This window comes from Saccopteryx bilineata, chromosome 3, assembly GCF_036850765.1.
Source record: "Saccopteryx bilineata isolate mSacBil1 chromosome 3, mSacBil1_pri_phased_curated, whole genome shotgun sequence".
Lineage (NCBI taxonomy): Eukaryota > Metazoa > Chordata > Mammalia > Chiroptera > Emballonuridae > Saccopteryx > Saccopteryx bilineata.
In genome coordinates, this window is record NC_089492.1 from 256860659 (window position 1) to 256879879 (window position 19221).

At 51.6% G+C, this 19221-nt stretch overlaps 3 protein-coding genes across 8 annotated transcripts; 1 reads left to right on the forward strand and 2 right to left on the reverse strand.

The window, feature by feature from the left end:
* Window positions 1-35: 35 nt before the first annotated feature.
* TOE1 (target of EGR1, exonuclease) lies at window positions 36-3999 on the reverse strand. Of its 2 annotated transcripts, none has more exons than XM_066269346.1 (8): window positions 3870-3999; window positions 2968-3110; window positions 2847-2887; window positions 2595-2691; window positions 1950-2108; window positions 1423-1682; window positions 1068-1227; window positions 36-985 (listed from the first exon to the last, which is right to left on the reverse strand). In XM_066269346.1, the coding sequence occupies exons 1-8, from the start codon at window positions 3919-3921 to the stop codon at window positions 317-319; spliced, it is 1581 nt and encodes a 526-aa protein (XP_066125443.1). In that variant the 5' UTR covers window positions 3922-3999; the 3' UTR covers window positions 36-316. The 2 variants fall into 2 exon arrangements, with proteins under 2 accessions (XP_066125443.1, XP_066125444.1); XM_066269347.1 differs by lacking the exon at window positions 3870-3999 and adding an exon at window positions 3444-3582.
* Window positions 3843-14334, forward strand: MUTYH (mutY DNA glycosylase). Of its 5 annotated transcripts, none has more exons than XM_066269324.1 (17): window positions 3843-3955; window positions 8640-8706; window positions 9524-9644; window positions 10191-10339; window positions 10423-10462; window positions 10584-10657; window positions 10793-10834; window positions 10915-10986; window positions 11064-11177; window positions 11259-11356; window positions 11438-11582; window positions 11664-11727; window positions 11908-12099; window positions 12201-12337; window positions 12422-12571; window positions 12764-12805; window positions 13507-14334. In XM_066269324.1, exons 3-17 carry the CDS (start codon window positions 9530-9532, stop codon window positions 14008-14010), a joined length of 1938 nt encoding a protein of 645 aa, XP_066125421.1. In that variant the 5' UTR covers window positions 3843-3955; window positions 8640-8706; window positions 9524-9529; the 3' UTR covers window positions 14011-14334. The 5 variants fall into 5 exon arrangements, with proteins under 5 accessions (XP_066125421.1, XP_066125422.1, XP_066125423.1 ...); XM_066269326.1 differs by lacking the exon at window positions 3843-3955 and adding an exon at window positions 4132-4188 and having other exon boundaries at window positions 8630-8706; window positions 13507-14333; XM_066269328.1 differs by lacking the exon at window positions 3843-3955 and adding an exon at window positions 4134-4188 and having other exon boundaries at window positions 8630-8706; window positions 13879-14327.
* Window positions 14335-14922: 588 nt separating this feature from the next.
* On the reverse strand, window positions 14923-16577 carry HPDL (4-hydroxyphenylpyruvate dioxygenase like). The gene has a single exon (XM_066265030.1). It carries the CDS (start codon window positions 16320-16322, stop codon window positions 15201-15203), a length of 1122 nt encoding a protein of 373 aa, XP_066121127.1. The 5' UTR covers window positions 16323-16577; the 3' UTR covers window positions 14923-15200.
* Window positions 16578-19221: the final 2644 nt, after the last annotated feature.

The window sequence follows — 19221 nt, forward strand, 5'->3', positions numbered from 1 at the left end:
GCAATAAGAAATAACCAAAGACGAAGCTGGTCAAATATTTTCATAACTTGTTTCTGATGATTTTTTTTGGTAAAACTTTCCCAAGACACTTTCAGATTTGAAAATAAAGTTGGTGTTACAGATGCTGGTCAGCCTTCCTGTGCCATCCTTCCTCAGCCTCTGGGATAGAGAAGGTCCAGGAGCACTGCAGCAGTATCCCTATAAGGAGTCCCTCCTCCCCAACTGGAAGTAGTTAGGAGTAGGACATTCACAGGCCAGAGGGACCCAGACCCCTCATCTTCTCTCCTTGGGCTCTCAGTGCTAGATAGAAGTTAGGTCAGCTGCTGCCCCAAGCCAGCTTCATCTTCTGGTTGTGGGCCTTGGAGGAACGGGAGAACTGGCTCTTGGCCACTGTGAGGGGTACAGCTTTGCCACTCAGGTATATCTTGTTGTGGCATTCAGGGAACCATGGTCCAGAGCTACAGGGTTGAGGTCTTTGGCTCACTCCCACGTAGGCCATTACATAACCTGTCATAAAGGCATCAAAACCAGCCCGATGCAATCCGTCTCCAGGCGCGGGCTTAGGACTGGCTTGACTCCCTGGTGCTTCTAAGGTAGCCACGTCAGCTGTTTCAGGCCTTGTAGCTTCAAGTCCCACCTCCAAGTCTTTTATGTGAACTTGGTCAGAGACAGGCTGGTTGCTAGTCTCATCCTTAGCCACCTCCTGCTCAATTTCATCAGCCTTGAGGACATCCCCATCCTTAGCCACCTCCTGCTCAATTTCATCAGCCTTGAGGACATCCCCACAGACCTGCTTAGTGGGAGGACCATCCCCAGCTTCCCCAGAGGTCCGTTTCCCAGACGGGCCCAACAGAGCCCTCCGCCGTCTTTCCTTTCGTCGTCGCCGCCGCCGCTTATCCTCCACAGCAGCTTCATCAGTGTCAATGATAAGGTCAATATTGTGGGACCGAGGACACTGTGATCCCAGGGGGCACCAGCCATAGGCCTAGAGGTAGGAAAGAGGCTTAGAAAGGGGTTTCAGGTTATCAGAATCTCCCCTCCCCCAGGAAATGGGTGGGTGGTCTTACCGAGAAGTTATCACAGACACTGGCAGAATGAGGACGGTGGGTTGCAAGGGGCATACAGCAGCGATAGTCTATATGGGCCCTCATGCTAGAAGGATAGTTGCAGAACTCCAGAATAAGGTGTGGGCTGCCAGCGGCCTGCTGCTTCCCATTTTCCCGCTCACTGTAACAGCGCAAGAGGGTATCGGTCCACTAGTATATAAGCTCCATGAGAACAGGGGTATTTGTCTGTTTTGTTCACTGCTGAATCATCAGCACCTAAAACAGTGCCTGGCACATGTAGGTACTCAATAAATATCTTAAATGAATGAAATTGGTTTATACTAGGCCTCACCCTTTCCCTCAACCAGTCTCTCACCATTTCCGAAAGGCATATTCTAGGTAGGAGGCCACAAAGCGGGCATGAAACTCAGCAGCATATTTGGTGTCATAAATGCCAGCCGGGAACATATCACACAGGTCAGTAGTGAAGGTTCCCAAGCTCTCAGGCAGGTGTGCATAGAAATTCTGGTACAGGAACACCAAGTCTATGAGACCATTGTGTAGAATCAGGGGTCGGCGGGCCCGGATTAGCTCTAGGAACAGTGTCCTCACTGACTGGCTCTGGCTCTCATCACCCTGGGTAGAAAGAAAGGGGTCATCGGGAAGGACAGAGTCCTCTAGGGAGCCTCATTTACAGGATACTTATCCTAAATTCCCCAACCTAGAAAGTTCTCCCTCCCTGCCTAACCCAGTGCCATTCACCCATGTATTAGTCTTGTTTCCCCAGCCCTGACACTAGTGATTTTTCATTCTCCCTAAGAAGCAGATCCTCCCCATGCACCCAGCCTAGGGTAGAAAGAAAATGAAGTCACAGAAAGGGTAGTCTCAAGGCTGGAGGCTTACCTTGTCATTGCCCTTGTGGTACGGGATACCCTGGGCATACTGCTTGTTGAAGTTGAAGCCATGCTGTACTAGGAACTGCACAGACTTTGGTTCTATGACATACTCTTCCATGCAGAGCAAGGTCAGATTGAACACCTGGGTCAGGTATGAATGTTCACCCTGGGGGAGAAAGAGGGTCTGTTACATCAAAACCTCACACATGGGCCCTGGCCGGTTGGCTCAGCGGTAGAGCGTCGGCCTGGCGTGTGGGGGACCCGGGTTCGATTCCCGGCCAGGGCACATAGGGGAAGCGCCCATTTGCTTCTCCACCCCCACCCCCTCCTTCCTCTCTGTCTCTCTCTTCCCCTCCCGCAGCCAAGGCTCCATTGGAGCAAAGATGGCCCGGGCGCTGGGGATGGCTCCTTGGCCTCTGCCCCAGGCGCTAGAGTGGCTCTGGTCGCGACAGAGCGACGCCCCGGATGGGCAGAGCATCGCCCCCTGGTGGGCATGCGGGAGTCTGTCTGGATGTCTCTCCCCATTTCCAGCTTCAGAATACAAAAAAACAAACAAACAAACAAAAAAACCTCACACATGATGTTGCTCGGATGTCAGCTCTCCGCCTTCCCCCAGCCACAAACCTGGGAAGGGGGTAAAATAAGCCCATACCTTGTCTGGCTGCTGCTTGAAGCAGGCGAGGCCCAAGGACAGGATAGAACGGGTCCTCGCAGCATGACACACAGCCTTGTAGCGTTCCTCGATGCACCTTGGGGTTGGATTTCAAGGTGGCTGTATCTGGGAGTTAGCTTCATGAAGGACCCAAAATCACCTAGGACTGTGACCTCCACTCCAGGGTTAAGGTCTGCCCCAACCCTAACCCTAGTCAAAGCTGGAAATAAAGAGATCATGGCTTATACTTACTGGTTTAACAAACTCTTCCTGTCCCCAAGGCCACTCAGTTCCTATAGGTGAGTAAAAGGAGAGTTAAGTCCCCAGAACTAGCCATTTCACAACCACCTGACTCCCCGTTCCTAACGCTCACCGTGTCCACAGCCACGAAGCTAGCTGTCTTTATGGCCAGCAGAAGGGATGGCCATATCTCCTTAAAGTTGTCACTTTGCACATCCACCACTGGAACCTGGACTACTAGCTCCTCCCCAGATTTTGTGCTTTTGCTGACACCACCTGCGTAAGGAACACAGGACAATGGATATTAATGCTCAGGCAAGGGCTGCAGGAAAGGACACCAAGCTAGGCCATGGTTTGGGGGCGTTTTACATGATGGCAAGAAACAGCAGCTTTCCCCTCAAGCCTCTGTATCAGCGTGCTCTACCCACAGGTCTTGGAGCAACGGTGCCCTGAATTTGGGTAGAGAGAGGCTGGGTCTTCCAGTGGCTTATCTGAGAGTTTGGGAAAATCACTTCTCCCTCAGCATCACCATCTGTAGAAGAGGTCGTTTGGACTAGATGATCTGTGTGAGGTTCTTTTTTCCCATGTCTTGCAGGGACTATTTGTTACCGCTAGAGGAGTTCAGTTCCTTTAATATTCCATCAGGCTCCATACTATTGTTTCCCTAGTGCCCTAGCAGCCATAAGTGGCAGGAGCTTGTAGGCCCCAGAGCCTGTAAATAATGCCCCACACTAGGGCTCCCAATATGTCCCACTTCCTTTGGACCACAACTCCCAACCTGCCCCACCAAACAGAGCAATGAGCTCCAGACTACATCTCCCGACATGCCCCCACCTACCCTGACTAGGCTCCCAACACTCCAGGCTTTAGCGGCCCGAGCAGCGGTGCAAACCGGGACTTGTAGTCTCCTCGTGGCAGGTTCGGAAGGAAGAAGCTAGTCCAAACTTGAGGTCGGTTTCTAGCACGGTAAGCCCGAGGCCTTCCCCACCCCCGGAGCGCACAGGCTTTTAAGGCAACCCCTGAAAAGCCACTCACCGTCAGAAACCGCTGGGACTGAGGCTGCGCCATCTTCATCGCCTGCGGCCATGACACCGCGCGTCCCTCTCTGCGGATAAGAGGTAGTTCCGCTTTGTCTCCTGGCGCGACTTCTCTGTCTGAGGCGGGGGTGCAGGCCCTCGCCTCCGGAAGTCGCTGAAGGGTCGGATTTCCGTTCAGAGCTCCCGGGTCTGGCGCGGAGGAGTGGGTTCGGAGCGTTCTGGGAGCCTATTGGCTATCGCGTGAGGCCTGTGGCCCGGATTGGCCGGAGCCGTACCCGTGGAACCATTGGGTAGCCCGGCGCGGGACAGAGTGGCAGGTAATTCTTCGCGTGCAGCCAGCGGGAACGTGGGCTTGGTTATTGCGCGGTCTTTAGGGACATGGCTGCGGCATACGGATCGGTGTCCCCAGAGGAGGTGGTGCTGCCAGAGCTAAGCTTAAAGCACGCGTAGGAGTGAGGCAAAGACAGGAGAATGTCAGGCAAAGCTGGACATTCTAGGAAAGGGCAAGTTCCGTGGAAGAATGGAACTTACTGCGTTCCAGAGACGGGGAGGGAGTATGAGGCAAGGCTGCAGAGGGGTTAGAGTGGCCCTCTGACAAGGAATCTTTTGAAATAATCCAGGCAGATGATAATAAGGACTTGGATCAAGGATCCAGCAGTAGGGACGATTAGGAAGGGACAAATTGTAAGTAGTTGGAGGTACAGTTGACCTATGGGTGATTGGACGTGACTCCTGCTACTGTGAGAGAGGTTTCCCTACCAGAGGGGCCAGCCCTTTCTCATCCTCTCGAGCCACCAAGGAGTCTCAACCCTTCTCCTTGGTTATTCATGGCTTCTAGTGAATTTTCAACCTTTCTCTCTGAGTCGTTTAAATCATTATTGAGGATTGTTTAGATTTCTCCTCTTTTTCTAAAAAGAAGGAAAATCCCCTCATCCCATTAATGAACATAACAAGTATTTATTGTGTACAACTTACCTTAGCGCTTCTCATTCTAGGGGACACAACAGTCAACAAAAGAGACCCAGTACTTACTCTCATAGTCTTTTATAAGCAAGTCAGGAAAGCGGACGCTGATCAGAGAATTACAAATAAATGCGAAATTGCAGTTGGTGTAAGAGTATCAAGGGAGAAGTACACAAGAGGATAAGACTGGGGGGACCTGATTTGGACATTTAAGTTAAGACCTGAAGAATGAGTAGATGTTAAGTAAAGCATAGTTGAAGCGCTGTCTAGGCAGAGGAAATGGATTGGGTGAGGCCTCAAGGTGGACACACACTTGGGGTATTGAAGCATCTATTTCAGGCAAACATGGCTGGAGTATAACGATCTGGGGGTGAGGCCGGAGCCTACAAGGCCATATTAAGAGGATTGGCTTTTGGGGGCAATGGGTGTGACAGCCAAAGCCCTCCAGTGGCTGCCCTGGCCTGGTAGCTCGGTTGGTTGGATGCGCCAAGGTTGTGGGTTTGGTCCCACTTGGCACATACAAGAATCAACCACAGAGTGCGTGATGAGTAGGACAACAAATCGATGATTCTCTCTAAAATCAATTTAAAATTTAATAAAAGCCCTCTAGTGGCCTACTTTGTGATCCCATGCCTCCCCATCTTTACCTCTCTGATCTTATTTCCTACTCCTCACCCCCTCCTTTTTCTGTTCTAACCACACTTGCTTCCTCCTTACTGTTCTGCAAACACAGCAGGCACCATCTTCAGAGCCTTTGCACTAGCTCCTTAGTATACCTTTCCCACAGGTATCCACATGGCTAATTTCTTTAATTGCTTGAAGTCATTGGTCAAATATCACTTTATTAAGGCCCACCATGACCACATTCTTGTGTGTGTGTGTGTGTGTGTGTGTGTGTGTGTGTGTGTGTGTGTGTGACAGAGACAGAGAGACAGATAGGGACAGAGAGACAGGAAGGGGGAGAGATGAGAAGGATCAATTCTTTGTTGCGGCTTCTTAGTTCATTGATTGCTTTCTCATATGTGCCTTGATGGGGGGGGGCGGCTACAGCAGAGTGAGTGACCCCTTGCTCAAGCCATTGACCTTTGGGCTCAAGCCAACAACCATGGGGTCATGTCTACAATCCCACACTCAAGCCGGCAAACCTGCGCTCAAACTGTTGACTTTGGGGTTTTAAACCTGGGTCCTCTGCGTCCCAGTCCAATGCTCTATTCACTTCACCACTTCCTGGTCAGGCCATGACCACGTTCTTTAAAATTGCAGCATTCCACCCCTCCCCCCCCCTTTTTTTTTAAATTTTAGAAAGAAAGGGAAAGAGAGAGACAGGAACATTGATCTGTTACTGAATGTGCCCTGACTGGGGATCGAACCAGCAACCTCTGCACTTTGGGATGATGCTAACCAACCGAGCTATCTGGCCAGGAATTTTTTTTTTTTTTTTTTTTTTTTTTTTTTACAGAGGCAGAGATAGACAGGGACAGACAGACAGGAACAGAGAGAGATGAGAAGCATCAATCATCAGTTTCTCGTTGCGCCTTGCGACTTCTTAGTTGTTCATTGATTGCTTTCTCACACGTGCCTTGACCGCGGGCCTTCAGCAGACCGAGTAACCCCCTGCTGGAGCCAGCGACCTTGGGTCCAAGCTGGCGAGCTCTTTGCTCAAGCCAGATGAGCCCGCGCGCGACCTCTGGGGTCTCGAACCTGGGTACTTCCGCATCCCAGTCCGACGCTCTATCCACTGCGCCACCGCCTGGTCAGGCCAGGACTTTTTTTTTACAATTAAAAAAAATTTTTTTATTTAGAAAATTAAATTTAACAGGGTGAGCAATAAGAAAATCTTTTTTGTAAATTTTGTATTTATTGACTTTAGCTAGAAAGGAAGAGGGAGAGAAGAACATCAGTCTGTTCCTGTACCTATCCTCTTTTCTTGTCCCCGTCTCCTGCTGTACTTTTTCTCTTTATGCTAGCATTTATCAGCTAACATTATTTGTCTGCCCCCATTAGATTATAAACCCTGTGAGGGCAGGAACCTTTGATGTTTTATTTAGTGAAGTATTCAAGTACCTAAAACTGCTTGACATATACTGGGCACTCCATAAATATCTGTTCAGCAAGTTAGGGGGAAGCTATTGAAGGTTTTAAGTAAGAAAGCGATATACTTATGTCTTAAAACAGGGGTCAGGAACCGTTTTGGCTGAGAGAGCCATGAACGCCACATATTTTAAAATGTAATTCCATGAGAGTCATACAACGACCCATGTACATTAAGCATTATCCAATAAAAATTTGGTGTTGTCCTGGAGGACAGCTGTGATTGGCTCCAGCAACCCGCAACCATGAACATGAGTGGTAGGAAATAATGGATTGTAATATATGAGAGTGTTTTATATATATATTTTTTTTAATTTTTATTTATTTATTTATTACAGAGACAGAGTGAGTCAGAGAGAGGGATAGACAGGGACAGACAGACAGGAACGGAGAGAGACGAGAAGCATCAATCATTAGTTCTTCATTGCGTGTTGCAACACCTCAGTTGTTCATTGACTGCCCTCCCATATGTGCCTTGACCGCGGGCCTTCAGCAGACGGAGTAACCCCCTGCTGGAGCCAGGGACCTTGGGTTCAAGCTGGTGGGTTTTTTGCTCAAACCAGATGAGCCCGCGCTCAAGCTGGCGAGCTCGGGGTCTCGAACCTGGGTCATCTGAATCCCAGTCTGATGCTCTATCCACTGCGCCACCGCCTGGTCAGGCGTGTTTTATATTTTTAATGTTAAAGTTTTGTCTGCAAGCCAGATGCAGCCATCAAAAGAGCCACATCTGGCTCACGAGCCATAGGTTCCTGACCCCTGGCTTAAAACATTGCTTTACCCTATGGAGAATGGATTGTAGAATTAATTATGGGCGTGAGTTTGGTGAAGGAAATGTGGCTGTGAAGGGGAGGGGAGTGGGTCTTGAGGGGATTGAAATAGCAAGACCCTGAGCTCAGACAATTTAGGAGCAGGGACCACTCTTTCATAGAAGAAGAGAGCAGAAGGAAGTAAGTTTGTGCATTCTTTTTTTTTTTTCCTCAAGAAGGAAGCAAGCTGTTTTGATGAAAAGGAGATAAAGTCAAAAGTTTGAGGAGAGTTTGAACCAGAGGCTCAGCAGTATAGCAAAGTGCGAGAATATAGGTTCTGGAAGCAAAACTTTTGGGTTTGATTGGACAAGTTATTTAATCTCTATAAGCCTCAGTTTCTTTTTTCTTTCTTTCTTTCTTTCTTTTTTTTTTTTCATTTTTCTGAAGCTGGAAACAGGGAGAGACAGTCAGACAGACTCCCGCATGCGCCCAACCGGGATCCACCCGGCACGCCCACCATGGGGCGATGCTCTGCCCATCCTGGCGTCACCATGTTGCGACCAGAGCCACTCTAGCGCCTGAGGCAGAGGCCACAGAGCCATCCCCAGCGCAGGGCCATCTTTGCTCCAATGGAGCCTTGGTATAAGCCTCAGTTTCTTAATAACCGAAATGGAAGTAGTAATAGAACATACTTCATGGAATCATCAGGAGATTGAGTGAGAAATCTGATAAAGCACCAACTGCTAGCTACATTTAGCTACCAGAGAAAAGGCAGCTAGAAATACAGTAATGGAGCAGTGAAGATCAACCAGGTGCATTTTCTCATTGCTAATGGCCAGCTCTGATTTTCTAGATCATAAAAAGATTATGAATAAAAAATGCTCATCTCTCTTCCCCTCTGACTTGACATCTGCAAATTTTTTTCCCTCTCTGATCCTTGGTTTCTTCTTTCTTGTAGCTACACGGAGAGTTCAAGTCTCAGTTTGCACCGTGGCTTGGGCTGCAAAAGCGTGGAGTGTTAGGAGCCTAATCAGGGTAGGTGGGGGCATGTCGGGAGATGTAGTCTGGAGCTCATTGCTCTGTTTGGTGGGGCAGGTTGGGAGTTGTGGTCCAAAGGAAGTGGGACATATTGGGAGCCCTAGTGTGGGGCATTATTTATAGGCTCTGGGATGTATAGGCTACTGCCACGTGTGGCTTCTAGGGCACCAGGGAAACAATAGTATGGAGCCTGATGGAATATTAAAGGAACTGAACTCCTCTAGCGGTAACAAATAGTCCCTGCAAGACATGGGAAAAAAGAACCTCACACAGATCATCTAGTCCAAACGACCTCTTCTACAGATGGTGATGCTGAGGGAGAAGTGATTTTCCCAAACTCTCAGATAAGCCACTGGAAGACCCAGGCTTTCTTTTCCCAAGGTTTGGACTTGTTGACCATTAAAGACTATTTCATTGAAAATGTGCTTCATCTCTAAGCAAATAAACCTCCTACCTACTGCCTGTGTTCCTAGACACAACTAAAGAACTTCTGTTCACACACACAGTCACAATAAGCATTAGGAATACGCAGGTGCTCCTACACAGGAGGCTTTGATCCTTGACCCAGCCTAGCTCTGGCCTCTTGTTTAGAGTATATCTCCAGGACTATACTAATGCTGGTCCCTCTGAGGTTTGGGGAAACTCAGCACTACTGGTCAGACCTTAGTGTCACCGCCCATCAAGAGCAAACCCATGAGTGTCTGGAGAGTTCTTGAGAAAAAGTAAATATCCATGTGAATGGCATAGGGAAGGAGGTAGCTCAAGATTCAGCCTCATTTTGACTGACTATTGTGGCTGGGCCCTTGTGTTCTAGGCCATCATGAAGAAGCCACGAGCAGCCCCGGGAAGTCGGCGCAGGAAGCAGGCCTCCAGCCAGGGGGGAAGAGAGAAGCATGCCCTCAGCAGCGGCCAGGCCACGCCTTCTGGCCCTGATGGTGAGGAGCCTGGGCCTAGTCAGAAACACAGGCTAGTTTCGTTGGCCATGAAAAGGTGGCAGACTTGGGCTAGGAAGGGAGCATGGTATATATCAAGGCATAAGGGACTAATGAAGGATCTCATTCTGACTTTACTGTGTGACTTTGGGATAATTGTTCTGAATGGCTGCTTTCTTATTAGTGATATAGAGCTGTAGTCTTCCTCGTGTGGCTTTCATGGGATCTAAAGAGTTTATCAGCCTGAAGGTATTTTGTAAATGGGAAAGCTCTACACAGGTACATGTCATGCTTGGCTGAAGCTGCTGGATTTTCATTGTGACCCAGAGACAAGCCAGCAGTACCACTCCGGGAAAATTAAGGCTGGAAACTGGGCTAAGGCTACACAAGTAGAAAATTCTGGTCTGACTCCAGATCCAAGGCTTAAGGAAGGGGTTGGAGGTGGGGAAGCCCTGAGTGGGACCAGACTGAAACCAGGCTGCAGTGCCCCAGGTCCCTGGTGCACAGCTTGTGCAGGCACAGCTCCTGAGTTTCCTGAGCACCCGGCAGGCCTGGCCAAGCGGCAGGAGAAGGTGGTATTGCAGACCTCTGTCTCCCCGTACCATCAATTCAGAGATACAGCTGAGGTCACAGTCTTCCGGGAGAGTCTGCTGAGCTGGTACGACCGAGAGAAGCGGGACCTACCATGGAGAAGGCTGGTAGGCAGGCGAAGGACAGGGACAGTGGGGTGGGAGGCTAGTGCCCAGCTGTCTCCACACTAACTCCCCATCTGGGATTGCAGGCAGAGGGTGAGGTGGACCTGGACAGGCGGGCATATGCTGGTGAGTACCTCTCCTGAGAGCAGAGCTGCTTTGCCTGGATGCCCTCAGGTCTAGGGTCAGGGGTTATGGGCTAGGAGCAGGTCAGGTCAGCAGTGCCCTCAAGCCAACCCCTCTCCCCCAGTGTGGGTCTCAGAGGTCATGCTGCAGCAGACCCAGGTTGCCACGGTGATCGACTATTATACCAGATGGATGCAGGTGACTTCAGGGAAGGAAGGGGAGGGCCATGGGATAGATCCCAGAGGAGAACCTGTCCTTTGGGGAGGGGGCATAGGCTTGTTCTGCCTTTCTCACCCTTGACCTCTTCTTTTTTTGCCTACCTTCTGGCTATAGAAGTGGCCAACATTGCAGGATCTGGCCAGTGCTTCTCTGGAGGTGAGACCCATCCTAGGATAGGGGGAAGTGGGGACAACAGAGGACAGACCACGGTCTCTCTGACCTGACTCCACCCACAGGAGGTGAACCAGCTCTGGGCTGGCCTGGGGTATTACTCTCGAGGCCGGAGGCTGCAGGAGGGAGCTCGGAAGGTAAGGGGGTGGTAGAAAGAGTGGAATCCCCAGGGCCTCAGGTGTCTCCTAACCTCAAACTGTCCCACCCCAATCAGGTGGTAGAGGAGCTAGGGGGACGCATGCCACGTACAGCAGAAAGCTTGCAGCGGCTCCTGCCTGGTGTGGGGCGGTACACAGCTGGAGCTATTGCTTCCATTGCCTTTGGCCAGGTGAGCCCACAGCCCACCCCCATTTTGTGCATGGCCACTTTCCTCCCAGACCAGGCTGACTCCTGGACTCCTCTCTGCCAGGCAGCCGGTGTGGTGGATGGCAATGTCATGCGAGTGCTGTGTCGTGTCCGAGTCATTGGTGCTGATCCCAGTAGTGCCCTTGTCTCCCAGCAGCTCTGGTAGGATGGTGGGTAATGTGGGATACTGGGAAGGGTGCCTCCAAAGGGTCTTTGGTTCACAGAATTGTTCCTTTCTGATAGGAGCCTAGCCCAGCAGCTGGTTGACCCAGCCCGGCCAGGAGATTTTAACCAAGCAATCATGGAGCTGGGGGCCACAGTATGCACCCCGCAGCACCCACTCTGCAGCCAGTGCCCTGTGCAGAGCCTGTGCCAGGCACACGAGAGGGTGAGCCATCTGGGGAAGGGACAATCGGGTCTAGGGAGTAAGTAGCCCCTGCCCCATGACATCGTTGGCTGTGTCTCTCAGGTGGAGCGGGCACAGCTTGTAGCCTCACAGAACCTGCCAGGCAGTCCTGACGTGGAGGAGTGTGGTGAGTGCCCACCCCAGCCCCAGCCCTTCCCAGCACTGTCAAGGAGCTGCCTGTGGAAACCTCATTCAGTTCATCCTACAACCTGAGTAAGAGTCTGCGGAGCTCGGCTGATGCCTGCTCTCTGGGCTTGGCCCCTAAGCCTGCCTGGCCTGAGCGGGGCTTGGGGATCTCTGTTCCCAGCTCCCAGCACTGGACAGTGCCAGTTGTGTGCACCTCCTACAGAGCCTTGGGACCTGGCCCTGGGAGTGGCCAACTTTCCTAGAAAGGCCAGCCGCAGGCCCCCCAGGGAAGAGTGCTCTGCCACCTGTGTTCTGGAGCAGCCCAGGGCCCTTGGGGGTGCCCGAATTCTGCTGGTGCAGAGGCCCAACTCAGGTACTGGGTCCTGGGAGTGGAGGCCAGAGGCATGAGCAAAGGGGGAGAAATGGAGGAGCCAACAACTAAGGCCTGACTGACCCCTGGCTGACCTGTCTCAGGTCTGCTGGCAGGACTGTGGGAGTTTCCGTCTGTGACTGTGGAGCCCTCAGGGCAGTGTCAGCGCCAGGCCCTGCTGCAGGAACTGCACAGTTGGGCTGGGCCCCTCCCAGCCACACGGCTGCAGCACCTTGGGCAGGTGAGTGAGCAGGGAGGGGCCAGGAATGATGGCTTTTTGGGCCACACCCACAGGCCTGTTTCAGCCCCTTGGTTCTCCCTCCAGGTGGTCCACACCTTCTCTCACATCAAGCTGACCTATCAAGTATACGGTCTAGCCCTGGAAGGGCAGGCCCCTGTGACCACACCGCCTGGTGCTCGCTGGCTGACCCGAGAAGAGTTTCACACCGCAGCTGTCTCCACCGCCATGAAAAAGGCACTATCTGTGTTGTCTTTGTTGTTTCCTACACGTTCTGCATGAACCTATGATTATGTAAACGGAGGGGGTGGGTGTAGGGTGGGGGGGAAGGAAGCTATATTAAACCAAAGTGCTGCAACATGAAGTTCAGGACAAACGCAGGGTTCTGACCCTTTGGGGAGATTCCAGCCCTGCATTCTCCCCTTCTAGGTGTTCCGTGTGTATGAGGGCCAACAGCCAAGGACCTGCAAGGTGAGTCTCCTGGCCCTCACCCAGCCTCTCTCCCTAGGCCTGAATCCATGTTTTCAGTGAGTTAAGTGATACATGTTTGGGTGAACACTGTCTGCTCCAGGTTTTACTAGGAGGAGAGGAATTGTTGACCTGAAGACCTTATAGTCTGGGGTCCAGGTTGAGAGGGGACAAGAGCAAGTGATAGAGATAGTACTGTCAGATGTGTGAAATGTTTGTACTAGATTTTTTGGGATATGAGTGTAGAGCTCTAAGTTTGTCTGGGAGGCAACGATCAGAAAAAGCTGCTTGAAAGAAGTGGCTGGTAATCTGGGTCCTAGAAATGAATCATTTTCTCCAGGTTTGGGAAGGGAATCACCAATAAGGATATTCTCCAGGCCCAAGAGTACTGTAATAGTGGACACAGTACAATCTGCAGTGCGTGAGGAACTCTGAGCATTTGATTTAGCTGGAGCAGTCAGCAGGGCCATGGACTTCAGGCCACTGAAGCACTGTAGGTGGCGAGAAGAGTCAGATTTATATTTGTGGAAGATTGTGCGAGACTACCTTTTAGAGAGCTGATTGAAGAGGCAGATCCTGGAGATAGACTGGAAGCTTTACTACAGTCAGGCTAGAGCCTGAGCTAGATCAGTGGCTCAGAGTGAAAGAATATTTTTGCAGCTCCCTCAGTGCCTTCTTTTTTTTTTTTTTGTATTTTTCTGAAGCTGGAAACGGGGAGAGACAGTCAGACAGACTCCTGCATGCGCCCGACCGGGATCCACCCGGCATGCCCACCAGAGGGGACACTCTGCCCCTCCGAGGCGTCGCTCTGTTGCGACCAGAGCCACTCTAGCGCCTGGGGCAGAGGCCAAGGAGCCATCCCCAGCGCCCGGGCCATCTTTGCTCCAATGGAGCCTTGTCTGCGAGAGGGGAAGAGAGAGACAGAGAGGAAGGAGAGGGGGAGGGGTGGAGAAGCAAATGGGCGCTTCTCCTGTGTGCCCTGGCTGGGAATCAAACCTGGGACCTCTGCATGCCAGGCCGACGCTCTACCACTGAGCCAACCTGCCAGGGCAGTGCCTTTTTTTGCTTCTGAACAGAGTCCCAAAAGATCCCAGGCGTCTGTGCCATCCAGCCGGAAAAAACCCAGCCCAGGCCAGCAAGTCCTGGATTGTTTCTTTCGGCCCCACATCCCGACTGGTGCACCTACACTCAACAGTGTGGGCCAGTGACACCTGGAAACCCCCACCCCTTGAGAATCCTGTTGTTTAATAAAGTGCTTATTACCTGATTGGGCGGTGGTGCAGTGGATAGAGCGTCGAGCTAGTATGTGGAGGACCCAGATTTGAGACCCCAAGGTCGCCAGTTTGAGCGCGGGTTCATCTGGTTTGAGCAAGGCTCACCAGTTTGGACCCAGGGTCGCTGGCTTGAGCAAGGTGTTGCTCGGTCTGCTGAAGGCCCACAGTCAGGATACATATGAGAGAGCAATCAATGAACAGCTAAGGTGTCGCCATGAAGAACTGATGATTGATGCTTCTCATCTCTCTTTGTTCCTGCCTGTCTGTCCCTGTCTATCCCTCTCTTTGACTCTCTCTCTGTAAAAAAATAAAAAATAAAGTCCTTATTTTTGTAGTTGTTTTGGGGACTTTCTATTCTCTCCCTAGTCCCCTTCTTCCTCACCTCTGAGGGTCCTAGAAAGTGGTAAAGTCCCGCTTAGTCTTGACTTCTGCTGGTGGAGCTCCCAGCCAGCCCTGGGCAGATGGAGGTAGGGTGGGTTCTGTCCAGAATAATCTGCCCTCCCTCTGCACCCAGGAGAGAAGGCAGCTGTAGGGAGCCCCTCCCAGTGGCTGGCACCCTACACTTCCATCCAGATCTATGGTCAGTTCTGGAGCAGGTGTATTGCTCTGCTCGAGAGCAGGTGGTTTGGCTTGGTCTTGCCCCTTCCCTTCTGCCATGGCTGCTCCCTATAGAGGAGGGAAGCACAGGGGAGGACTTGTTTTGCCTTAAATTCCTATCTTAAGAAATTATTTATTTGGAATATATTCTGTATCCCAATACAGAAGAGCAAGGGGTTAATAATCCTAAAATTAAAAGTGGGTACAGGGAAATGGGGTCAGAAAAGGACACAAAAGTCTTCAAGAGTATTGGTTATGTTCTATTTCCTAAAGGAGAAACACTTCTTTATTCTTTATATCTTCCACTTATATTAGATGTAGTCTATGTAACAAACGTTTTATAGTTAAAAACAAACCCACCTCTTTGGACCCCGATGAGAGGTTCAACTTCTGGCAGATATTTGATGAGATGGAGGCCACACCTGGCCCCTAGAAACAAAGCCTTTCACTCTGGGCCTCTAGGTGTTTCTCTGTAGACCCTGTGCTGGACTTCCCAGACCTCCAGGATAGATGGCTGCCAGCTCCAGCTATCCACAGGCTTCCTGACTCCTGGCAGCTTGCTCCTCCACAGACTGCCACAGGGCTCGGATGTTGCCCTGGCCAAAGCCTGTGGCCCCCTGCCTCTGAATAAGCTCCAGGAAGAAAGTGTCCTCGGCAAAGAGAGACTTGGTGAAGACTTGAAGCAAAAATTTGTCTTTATCGCCATCTAGCAGGATTCCCTGTTGGGCCAGCCGGCTGGGCTCAAGCCCTGCGGCTAGGATCTGATTTTCCTTGCCTGGCTGCTTGTAGTAAGCTTCAGGAGGAGTCAGGAGCTGGCCTCCAGCCGCTGTCACCCCTTCAGTGGCTTCTATTATGTTTCGTGTGTATAGTCCCACATGCTGTAGGCCTGGCCCTCTGTGCTGGGCCAAGAACTGCTCCACCTGGTCCTGTCCACTGGCGGCCCCTAGCAGGGATTCGGCTAGCACGAGGGTGGGGACAGTACTGCAGGATGGGTTGTGCAGGGCAGTGAGCCTTAGCCCCCCTCGCCCAGACCCTACTGTCACCTCAAGACCCAGGTCTGGATCCTCCCCTGGGCTCAGTGGTAGGTGGTAAAAGCCTAGACAGTCGTGGAACCAGCGCATCAGTGTGGGGGAGCTGCCACGGGTGCAGGCCAGGGTCAGATGGTCCACATGGCTGATCCAGCCCGGGCCGGTTTCGGAGTACAGGGGCTGAAAGCCAGGTAGGAAGGGTCCGCAGTAGTCGGTGCGCTCCAGCAGCGTCAGGCTGAGGTTGCCAGCCGGAGATCTGACTACAGTGTAAGTGGCAGCACCTTGCGCATCCCGCACGCTAACAGGGGGTACCAGCACGCAGCAGCCCCGCGCCTCCAGTGTCCTGGCAGCTCTGCCCGCGTCCGTCACGTCAAAGCACAGATTGGTGGCGGTGGGCACGGCATAACGCGGATCCAGACCGTAGAGCGGCTCCCGGGTTCCGGCGCCTTCATTCACCAAAAAGACCGCATCGCCGCTGCGCAGGGCCAGCTGCAGCCAGCCGTCTGCCTCCCGCGAGGCCAAGGGCTGAAAGCCGAAGAGGCGCTGCAGATCCTGAGCAAGGGGCTGCCCCGCGGGTACGTGGAAAGCGATATGGCACAGACGGCGGGCGGAAGCGGCCATGGCGGTCGGGATTGTCCTGCCCTTGAGCCCGGTCACTTGTCATTCAGGACTTCCGGACTCTCCATCCCTAGCTTGTCGTCGGAAGCCGGTGGAGTCCAATTTTGCCCGCGGGGCGTGTTCCTGGCACTTTTCCGGGGAGAAGTTACAGGCCTACCATTTGCGGCTCTCCCTCCCGAGCCACCCCACTGTGAAGATACTTCGGAACCACTGGGTCTGCGCGGCGACTAGAAAACCACGCGGAGCCTGTGCTGGGCGGAGCGGGAGAGACGGGGCGGAGACAGTGACGCCACCACTGAAACTCCACGCTTCCACCCCAGAGGCTATAGCCGAAGGTACAGCGCGAACGTAGGGCTGCGCCTTCCCAGAGCCTCCGGCTGGGTCATACCCTTGGGCACGGTCATACCCTTGGGCACTGAGCCTCCCTTCCCTGGCCTTCCAAAGTCACAATAGCTGCCTTCAGTCGGTGCCAGGAGTTGGGCTCTCATCCCCCAACCTCAGATCGAAAGGAATTAGCCCCAGGTGAGGGAGGAGCCAAAATTCTCCCCCACAAGCAAGTGGTTTTTTTTTTTTTTGGGGGGGGGGGTTGTTTTGTTTTGTTTTGTTTTTTGTATTTTTCCAAAGTTGGAAACGGAGAGGCTGTCAAACAGACTCCCGCATGCGCCAGACCGGGATCCACCCGGCATGCCCACCAGGGGGTGATGCTCTGCCCATCTGGGGCCTCGTTCTGCTGCAATCAGAGCCATTCTACCGCCTGAGGCAGAGGCCACGGAGCCATCCTCAGCGCCCCGGCAAACTTTGCTCCAGTGGAGCCTTGGCTGCGGGAGGGGAAGAGAGAGACAGAGAGGAAGGAGAGGAGGAGGGGTGGAGAAGCAGATGGGCGCTTCTCCTGTGTGCCCTAGCCGGGAATCGAACCCGGGACTCCCGCACGCCAGGCCGACGCTCTACCACTGAGCCAACCGGCCAGGGCGCAAGTGATTTTTTTAAAGCAATTTTATGTTTGAGCTTAAAAATTCTGGAGAATTTTGCTATTATATCCTAATGTTCCTTTAAAACTTTAAAAATATTTTAAGATAGTTAAAAATGTTTTAGGTTCATATTTTCATTCCCTTCTCAAAATAGCCCAGAGAAATTGATATTGTAAGAAGATAGACCATCTATTAATATATGACTTCTACACCTCTTCTTTCTCTTGGGAAATCTCTAAGCTGCACCTGTCTCTTTCATTAGCCCTCTTCTCTCAACATCTTTTTACCTCCTATTCCCAAACAAGATTTGGAGGAAGGCCCTGGCCGGTAGGCTCAGTGGTAGAGCGTCGGCCTGGCGTGCAGAAGTCCTGGGTTTGATTCCCAGCCAGGGCACATAGGAGAAGCGCCCATCTGCTTCTTCACCCCTCCCCCTCTCCTTCCTCTCTGTCTCTCTCTTTCCCTCCCACAGCCAAGGCTCCATTGGAGCAAAGTTAGCCTGGGCACTGGGGGTGGCTCTGTGGCCTCTGCCTCAGGCGCTAGAATGGCTCTGGTTGCAGCAGAGCAACGCCCCAGATGGGCAGAGCATCGCCCCCTGGTGGGCATGCCGGGTGGATCCTGGTCAGGCTCAAGCGGGAGTCTGTCTGACTGCCTCCCAGTTTCCAACTTCAGAAAAATACAGAAAAAAAAAAAAAGATTTGGAGGAAAAAACTGATGGTTCAGGACCTGAAAGAGCTGTGCTGGTGTCCTTTCTCCCCTTCTGAATCTTATTAAGAGTAGAACACACACTTTCCTTGTTCTTTACAGCTTCTGGACTGAGTATTGGGCCAGAGGAGCTTACTGGGGGGGTGTTTCTGGCATTGAGAACCATAATTGTGGGAAATAACTGGATTGAGGACATTAGCAGTCTTCTGGCACTTAAGCTGGTGTTCTTTTGTGTGTGTATGTGTATGAGAGAGAGAGAGAGAGAGAGAGAGAGAGAGAGAGACACCAGAAGGGAAAGAAATGAGAAGCGTCAACTCTTCGTTGCGGCACTTTAGTTGTTTATTGATTGCTTTCTTATATGTGCCTTGACGGGGTGGGGGTGGGGGGCTACAGCAGACCAAGTGGCCCCATGCTCAAGCCAGCAACCTTGGGCTCAAGCTGATGAGCCTTGCTCAAACCAGATGAGCCCGGGCTCAAGCTGGTGACCTCTGCATCCCAGTCCGATGCTCTATCCACTGAGCCAATGCCTGGTTAGGCTTAATTTGGTGTTCTTGGGTGGTTTGGGAAAGGTATTGCAAGAAGTGCAAATGAAATAAGTAAAAAGTCAGTGAGGCATGTGAGCCAAGCCCTCAAAGGAGCAATGGAACATAAGGTTTGGGAAGCATTTGAGATGGATGACTTGGTCCCAGTCACTGCAAAAGAGACTCATTGTCAGGCAGCCTGATGTAATAACTTATAGTTGAGTTTCATTGGCAAGAGAAAAAAGGATGTGATTGCAGGATGAGGCTTAAAAAAAACAACAACAAAAAACAAGTTTGGCTGGGGGTTTAGGCCTGCAGCCAGAAGGACAGTCAGTACCCAGAAGCTGGTCAATGGTGGTGAAAAGCAAAGGGCAGTTGGTACTTCTCTGCAGACCAGATAATTTGAGAACATGGTTTACAACCAGGCAGATCTGGGTTTGAAATCTACCTTCAACACTCACTAGCTCTATGACTTGAACTGAGTTGTTTATCTTCTCTGAGCCTATCCTGATCTGTAAAAATGGCAACAATAATAGTACTTTATAGGGTTGTTTGATTAAATGAGATAGTACATGCTGCAGCCTGGCAAGGGGTCCAGGTTTTAGCCTATGAAACTGGCCTGGTTCTGTGGGGGCAGGAGGTAGAGGGGCATGTCACAAGAAGAGGAGCTGTAGTAGCACCCAGAATAACAGGCACAGTAGTGCTATTCCC

What these genes read in the sequence shown, in the direction of transcription:
- TOE1 (XM_066269346.1), bottom strand. Translation starts at nt 3,921, where the DNA reads ATGGCCGCAGGCGATGAAGATGGCGCAGCCTCAGTCCCAGCGGTTTCT. An exon ending in TCAAGCAGCAGCCAGACAAG is followed by an intron (nt 2,109 to 2,594) that starts GTATGGGCTTAT and finishes TTTCTCCCCCAG; the next exon opens with GGTGAACATTCATACCTGAC. An exon ending in GTGTCTGTGATAACTTCTCG is followed by an intron (nt 986 to 1,067) that starts GTAAGACCACCC and finishes TCCTACCTCTAG; the next exon opens with GCCTATGGCTGGTGCCCCCT.
- MUTYH (XM_066269324.1), top strand. Translation starts at nt 9,530, where the DNA reads ATGAAGAAGCCACGAGCAGCCCCGGGAAGTCGGCGCAGGAAGCAGGCC. An exon ending in ATTATACCAGATGGATGCAG is followed by an intron (nt 10,658 to 10,792) that starts GTGACTTCAGGG and finishes TTCTGGCTATAG; the next exon opens with AAGTGGCCAACATTGCAGGA. An exon ending in TCTCCACCGCCATGAAAAAG is followed by an intron (nt 12,572 to 12,763) that starts GCACTATCTGTG and finishes CTCCCCTTCTAG; the next exon opens with GTGTTCCGTGTGTATGAGGG.
- HPDL (XM_066265030.1), bottom strand. Translation starts at nt 16,322, where the DNA reads ATGGCCGCTTCCGCCCGCCGTCTGTGCCATATCGCTTTCCACGTACCC.